We start from the raw sequence: 8407 nt of genomic DNA on the forward strand, positions 1-8407 counted from the left end.
ATAAAGAAGTTTCTGTTTTATTTCTTTCAACTTCCCCTTCAGAGAAACATCTTTCACTGAATATTTTTCTTTCTTTCCTTTTTTAATGGAGAGAGTTTCTCTAGACTTCAAAAGGAGATGTGTAAAGTGAAAAGTGAGGCTTATCTTTCTGCCTCTTATAATGTGGGGTCACCAGCATCTTATCAGCAAGAAAGAGGGCTCACTGTATAAGAGAAAACACATCTGGAAAATATCAACATTTTAGTTCATTAAGGCTGTGTTTGGAAACCCAAACTGCATGTTGTATTATCTTATTTTCATTCAGTAGAGGCCTGAGAGATGGGCGCCTTGAAGGAAGGAAAAGATGGGCAAGACGGTCATCCTGCCTTCACTTATCTTGCTTCAATCTCTTCTCTCCTTCATCTTGGTCAGATCACATCCCCAGAGCAAGCCAAGCGATCTCCAGGATTTGGGGTTTCTAGGCAGGACTTTGAGTTGCAGCAATCCCCTAAGTGCAGATTAGCTTAGAGGTCCCTGGACATGGACTGACTTGACTGCCTTTACAGAAGTCAGCTCAAATCTACAATTCACCCATCCTCTCAATAATTCATTCAGCAAATTTAAGTACCATGAGGCTAGGTGCTAGTGGGAGATATAACAAATAAAAGATAGGCTTTTGTCTCCATGGAACTTATAGTTTGTTTAGGTGGTGAGACAGACAAGCCCACAGGCTATAATGTTACAGTGTGGCAGGGGCTAAAAGCAAATAAAAGGTGCTTTGGGATCAAACAGGAGGGCACCTAATTCAGCCTTCGGGGCTTCTTGCAGGACACGTGTACAAGTGAGACGTGAAGAGAAAGAAGTGATTTAGGTAGAGAGCAAAGAAAAGGTGTTCCAGGCAAATGGACCAGCACATGCAAACCAAACCAGAGCTGAGAAGGGCTTTTCAATGTCATAACAATAGAGGGAGTGTCTGTTTTTTAAAAACAAACAAAAACAAAAAAGAAGAAAAAATCCCCTCTCTTTCAGATCTTTCTGTATAATTTTGAAGGCATAAAGATCCTAGACCTTATTTCCTTGCAGGAGCAAAAATTACAAAATGCCATATGGTTGTATGCTCGTCAAAACCTTCTCATCTCCCTTTCAGTACTAAATGTTATCTTTCACGGTATCACACAGCACTGATCTCTAAGAATACTTATTAAGTGGTTGTTTGATTCCTTTATCTGGCTTTGCTAGGAAAAGTCATGGAGAAGTGAGTAATGACCTAAAGGAGAAGAGTGTGAATTACCCAGGACATAAAAAACCCTCTTTTTCCCCAGTAGGTTCCCTCTCCCACCTCTGTCCGGCCCTTGCCATGATTTAGTAGCCTGTCTTAATCAGTTACACTGTTAATCCTAGGTGAGATTAACTCATCACAAATGGATAAAATGACCTGGTAATTTTCCAAATTTTCATTGTTCAAATTCATCAGTCCATACACTATAGGATACACATAATTTTCCATGTATATGTCCTGGACTACACTGAGCATTTTAAACATATTTTCCCATTCTGATGGCTAGAACTGTATAAACACAGTTATGAAAAAGGAAGGAATAGAGTGGTATAGCCACTTATCTGCTGGGACCAACTGCAGGACAGGTGGTTGAATTACATCATCTTTGCTCATCCTAATGACCTTGAAAATTGGCATTATAACTGCCATTTTACAGATAAGAAATTGGAAACCCTAAGAGTGTATGATCCATACCCAAGTTACATAGCCATGCAAAGAACTTAGCATGATGCCTGGCATGCTAGCAAACACTTAATAAACACAATTGTATTACAAATGGCAGAATCAATAACTGATCTTGGACCATCTGGCTTCAAAACCCATTCTAATTCCAATACACTATGTTTCCTCAGGAAACCACTAAACACTGGGAGAGGTGGGAGGACTTACAAGTTGAGAATTCACATTAAATCTTCCTCTCCCCAGGCCAAGTCCATGGGCCAAGGTATGGAGAAGGAAATGTGTAGGATTCTCCACTGTTCATCTGTCACTTCTGAGGGAAGGCAGCTTAGGTGGCTGCTGAGTGAAAGTTTTGAAAATCAGCAGATCACACTGAAGCTAGATTAGATGTCTGTCTCGTGTATTTGACAGCAAGGCTTCCATGAATATTTCCTATAAAAGGGTTTACGTAGTTCATGATTCTGCATCATGACACCTTCTACCTGAGGTGTCTGGAACAGGTATGGGGCTTGGGGTGGGGGGCACTTTGTCTGTGAGTCTGGAGGTTTCAGGTGAACACCTTCCAGTGACCTTAAACCAGACACACTGAAAGAATGCCTAACGTCCCATAAAGTATAGTTGAGGTAGTGGTGCCGTCTCTGTGTTTAACTTGTACAGAGTAATATTTTTACGGAGCTATATAAACAACACTGACCACAGTAAATGTGCTGAAGAGAAAAAAGGAAATTAGTTGGCTAGTCCCTGAGTGAAATAAGCCTTATATCTCTGGAGATCTTATGTTTGGCTTTTCCTCTGTCAATATAGTTTTCTTGTGTGCTGACTCCAGGGTTTCCACAGGGCCTCTTAGAGATAAGATGAAAAAAGACAGAGGAAGAGGGAGTAGCTGGAAATAGGTGGGAAAAAACAAAAAAGACAAAAAAATCTTTATACCTCATAGAGGGTCATTATTACTGTTGAAATAAGTCAAAAAGAACTGCTACTTTCCCCCTTTCAGATCCCACAGCCACAAGAAGCTCAAGACACAAAGATGGAGCTTATGATGTTGCTTAGTTTTGCATCTGAGTTGTATTCATGAACTACTTCATCCTTGAAAACATGGTTTTTTTTTCATGTTAAGTTAATGAAGGGAAACTTGATATCTGAAGGAAAAAGGAAAAGTACTTACCTTTGTATCCCAAAATGGCTACTGTGATTGTTAGCAAGGCACACAAAATGTATAATAATATGATAGAAAACTTCAGTGCCCAGTTATTTTTACATTTGGTACATTGTGTTCCTTCCTGAATACCTATAAGAGAAGTCAAATTTTAGTAATAGTGACCAAAAACATTACTTCCAAAAGTATCTTTTTGAATTTTAGTTCAAATATTACAACTAAAAATAATGTTTTATATATGTCTCATTACAGGATGAGTGGCATTTTAAAATTAAATATACTCATCACTTAAGCAACTCAAGTACTTTACATATTACCATTATATTGTTATAATTGTATTTAATGTGATTTGAAAATAGCACATAACTTTCATAAAACTTTCAAACCAAATTTCACTCTAATAACTACAATTAATATTTCAATAAAAATATCTACAGGACAAAAGATTTAAAATACCTAAATTCACTTGTTTTAGCCATTATTGAACCTATAGCAATTCAAACATAATCAACCAAAAAAACAAATTGTGACTTGTCCCTTGGTGTTTATTTCAGTGGTGTACTACAGCTAGTTCCTTCTGGTTTGCGAGAGTCGATTGTTAAATTTGTAGGAATTTGGGAAGCTGACTGCTAAACTGTTGGCAGCTTGAAATTAGTCCTGGAGGGAATATTTACATGATAATTCCGCTCCCCACCCCCACCCCCTCGCCACACCTCGCCCCGAACCGGTTTACAAACATGCCACTGGCTGTAAATGTACTATAACCTGTAGCAGATAATACAGGTAATTTTATGATTAAAATGCTCAATATATAACCATTTTTATATATTACATACATACAGTAAACCAACACTGGCCCTTATTTATCACGGTGATTTAAAAAACAATTATGGAACAGCTAAAAAAACCAGATATTTTTTGATAAGAGGAGGTAGACTGCTCACAGTTCAACTTTTGAAAAATATTCTAATCTAAGTGGTAAACCATCATCATTTCTGCAAGTGACTCCAGAAACAAACCCATGAAAGGGAATTTACCATCGGATTGATGAGAAACACAGAAGACGAAGACTATGGACATTTTAATGTGAAAATCACATTGTAAAGAGTACAGGGAGATTCTTTCTTTTCCTGACCTGTTTCCCTATGTGTCAACAGTGCATAAAGGGCTGATCTCCCATAACTGTGCTCAATAACTTTTGATGGGCAGGTCGTGAGGATTAAGCCACAGCCTACGTTTCTCTCTTGGGGTTGGTAATTTTATGCATTGTGCCTTCTTCCATGAAAAGAGCTCTTCAGCTGTTTTTAATGCAAAATTATGAGAGACACAGCATAGAAAAATGACCCAGATTTAACTTTCAGGGTTTAATCAATCCCTTGATGTTCTGAGCTAGAGAGCCAAGGGAAGGGGGCTGAGTCTGTCTGTTCCATGACTTAGAGCAGTGATTCTCAAACTCTGGGGCACATCAGACTCACTTGAAGAGCTCGTTAAAACACAACATTTCTAATTCAGGAAGTCTGAGAAGGTGCCTGAGAATCTGGATTTCCAACATATTCCCAGGGGATGTTGACACTGCTTGTCTGGGGACCATGCTTAAGAATGGTGCTGCTCAAACCATAAGGTGCTTACAAATCGCATTGTTCAAATGCAGATTCTGGATTCTGATTCAGCAGGTCAGAGGTAGGAGCTAAGATTCTGCATAAAGTCCAAGTGACACCTGGTCAGAGAAATGCTTTGAGGAGGAAAGGTTTGGTTTAGAAGATGGTCATGCTGGATCAACATTTGGTTAGCCAATTCCTTAAAGGTAAAGCTGTAAAATCAGAGTCACTGATCTAACAGACTAGAGTAGAGAAAATGAGCTTCTTTGCATCACAGTTTTCCCATTTCTTTTACTCCTTTTCCTTCCGTCCTCCTCTAACTGCCACCTAGATATCTCAGCACCACCTCTCATGTCCAAACCCACTCTTGGTACTAGCCCTGCCTAACCAGATCTCAAACTTCCACCCAACCTTCCTATTTCTATCCAACGTAAAAACTGCTATTATTCCAATTCCCCAGGAGGTTAAACTCAAAGACACCCTGAAGTCTTTAGTACTGATTCTCTAATTCACTCAGTCACTAGGCCCTGCTAATCTTCTTGTGGGATAGTTTTATCATGATTATCTCATCTATAGTTTATTGCTGTTCATTTACTGCCTAAACTGTACCAGGTTCTAAACTAGGTACTTGACACACAGCATTTTTAATCCATATATTAACCCCTGAAGGAGGCAGGTAGTGAGAACTGAAATGTCATTCTATAGACATCGTAGCCAGGATTCACACCTGGGTTTGTCTGACTCCAAAATCCATGATATCTCCACTATGCCATGGTACCTCTGTCTGGTATTCTTTCCTCTCCATTTCCATTGTCACCATCCTAGTGTGAGATTCTTTAATCTCATTGGAAGATCCTCTTCCATTCCCACTGGAATCCAGCCCCACCCTGTACTAAAATACTGCTATCCTCATGGCAATGCCAAAAAGAAAAAAACAAAAACATCAAAAATCTTCAACAACTTACTCTGAACTAAAGGATGAACACACACACACACACACACACACACACACACACACACCCTCTATCAGCTCTTAGGTTCTTCATAACCTGGCAGTTTAAAATGAAACAGACTCCTCATATCCAGTTAGGGTAAAAATATTTTTTGGATTTGGAAAGGAAGAAGTATAGATAAACCCACAAACATGCCACATTTCATGTTCAGAAACAATAAACTTACTTTGGTAATGAAGGATGACAGACACAGATGCTGACTGACCTCCTGTGGAAAGACTAAATGACACTTTTATAGTTGAGTTGGGGTTGGGGTGAGGTGGTCATTCCTTTTGGATTTTAGGACCATGGTGGGTGAGCTCTTTATACTTTTCCAGGGCTACTTCTTACATTCCATTAGAAGAGCCTCAGAAGATTTGATTAGAGCAGAGATTACAGTAGATAATAGAATTTAGGGCTAGAAGGTTGCTTAGAGGTCATCTGGTCAAGTGTTATTGTATTATTGATGGGGAAAGTGAGGCCGGCAAGATAAAGCAGAATCAGAAGCCACATCAGAAGCCACACGTCCTGATTCTCAATGTAGGAGCCTTTCCCTCCCATCCTGGCCATGTGTGCTAGCACTGTGTTTGCCACTGAACATCTTATACATGTGATATTTGTGCAGATCTGCTCCAGACAGTTGTCAGTGGTTCACATCCTGAAGAACAGTCACTTCCTCACGATGTACATTTCTCATTACTGACTATATCAGCATTTAATCAATATCAGATGGCACCACCTGACCTCCTTTTCCACTTGACACACTTTCTCTTTCTTGTTTTTTCTCTACCCTCTCAGACTTATTTTTAATAAGAATTCTGTTTTATCTTTCTCTCTCTGCCCTCCGCTGGGAGGACATCTGGCCAAACATAGGAATGCCTACTACAAAGAAACCCTGCTGGCTCATGTAGCTGGGAGACCCCTCCTCCTTGAACCTAGATGGTCACAAAAAACATTCAAGAGAGATACCCCCCTGTTACCAGCCTTTGTAGTATTTGTTTTCTTAGCATTACTTTGCAGAGACTGGGGACTCTGTTCCCATTGGAGGGGGTGGGGTAGGAAGGCCAAAGGAATGGATCTGCAAAGTGCTGTGGATAAGAGATTCTAGTGCAGGAAGTGAAGCAGTTTTGCCCCCTTACCTACCACCAAGAGATCTAGCTTATGAAAAAAACCTGGCCCAAACAGCACATTTGTAATTCAGCAGGCCACAGGCAGAGCATGCCTGCAGGTTCCATGCCTTTCCATTCGTTATCCCTCTTCAGCTATCTCCCATTGAACTTGATTCTTGGCTCATGTTCTGAATGTATTTGCTCATGTCCAAGTCTTTATTATACCAAAAAAAAAAAAAAAGACAAACATTTCAGGGCCAAGTGAAACCAGAATCACTCCAGTTAACTCCTTAAGTATTCTATGAAAGTTCAGAATAGGCTGACAATTTGGTCCCCAGTGCCCAAACTCAAAGTTCCCTGTGTTGCCCTGTTTCCAATAACACATGTTTAAAGTAAGAAGAGTGGGAGTTGGATGGAGCCACGGATCTGGGGGCGGTTAGCTGGTTGGAGAGAATAATTGGAACACTGCAAGAATGACAGTGCAGACGGCCAGAAGAATTCACCAGCAAGGAGAATTCCTTTCTGCTGTGGTTCCCCATAAAGAGCCCTCCCAAGTGCTGTGGTCCAGGCTCCAATCCAGTCTGTTTTTCCAACCTTTTCGGAAAACAAAAGAGTTTCCTTCAGTATCATAATTTTCTGCCATGTATATCATCGGAGGGCTTGTCTGTTAAAATGGACACATACTGGTCAGTCCCCTTCCTTGTTAGGTGAAGGCTGACACCGTGGGTGAGTGTGGGGCTCTTCTGGGCTATCTTAATTACCACAAGTGTCAAGAGCTCAGTGGTGTTGCCATAAAGATCATGTTACCAAAGAGAAGCTTCAGAAAGCTGGTAGATTGCAAAATCCAGAAAACCCCAGGTTTGGATCTGAGATTTGCAGTGACCTTTTCATGTGGTTTTTTTATAGTTATTAATCTACTGCCTGGTGGCACATATTCCCATAAGCCCATGAGAATAATTTGGCTCTAACAGTAAAAATGATGATTCAAATAAATTCCTATAATCACAATGCCCTCAAAAGCAATAAAACAGTAAGAGTTAACATCCCGGTAAGTTATCTGGACGTTATGCAGTATCACTAGAAAAAATGTTAAATACATAAAACACTTTATCCCACAAATTAAGTTTTTCCTTATTATAAAGGCTATTTACTAAATGATGGGATATGATTTAGTTAGTAAAACTTTTTAAAATTAATTATTAATTTAGTTCCCCAAATACAAATCCCAGCCCTTGACACCTTATTACGCCATGTTTCCTAAACAATGTGGAGAACCATGAAAATGAAAGCAGGACAAGAATTGGTAATGAAATAACTTTCTATGCAAAATAAATGAAGCCCCACAGCATCTCTGTATTTAGAGAGATGCATCTGCATAAGAAAAATTTAGAAATTTTATGAATTCAAAATCTTTAGCATTCATTCTGAACTTATATTGTGCACATTTACCAAGGGTATAGTTTTTTCATTAAAGAATTTTCATATATATGTATATATATATATATAAGAAATAACTTTATGCAAAATAAATGAAGCCCCACAGCATCTCTGTATTTAGTGAGATGCATCTGCATAAGAAAAATTTAGAAATTTTATGAATTCAAAATCTTTAGCATTCATTCTGAACTTATATTGTGCACATTTACCCCAAGTATAGTTTTTTCATTAAAGACTTTTCATATATATGTGTATATATATATATGTAAATAAATGCTATATCATGAATATGTATGTGTGTATATATAGATATCTCCTCATATTCTAGTCTAATTTGGTCTACATTCTTTTTTTTTTTTTAATGCTTAAAGGATAAAAAAAGAACTTTAAAGGAAAGC

The 8407-nt window shown here is 38.8% G+C and overlaps 1 protein-coding gene across 1 annotated transcript in view; it reads right to left on the reverse strand.

Annotated features, from left to right (window-relative positions):
• The window catches only part of COLEC12 (collectin subfamily member 12), a 176442-nt gene that overhangs the window by 37061 nt on the left and 130974 nt on the right, over positions 1–8407 (reverse strand). The window contains exon 3 of the mRNA XM_006920043.3: positions 2883–3005. Within this exon, the coding sequence (XP_006920105.1) occupies positions 2883–3005 (123 nt within the window). The remainder of the gene's footprint in view (positions 1–2882; positions 3006–8407) is intronic.

The sequence above is a fragment of the Pteropus alecto genome, unplaced genomic scaffold (assembly GCF_000325575.1).
Source record: "Pteropus alecto unplaced genomic scaffold, ASM32557v1 scaffold146, whole genome shotgun sequence".
NCBI lineage: Eukaryota > Metazoa > Chordata > Mammalia > Chiroptera > Pteropodidae > Pteropus > Pteropus alecto.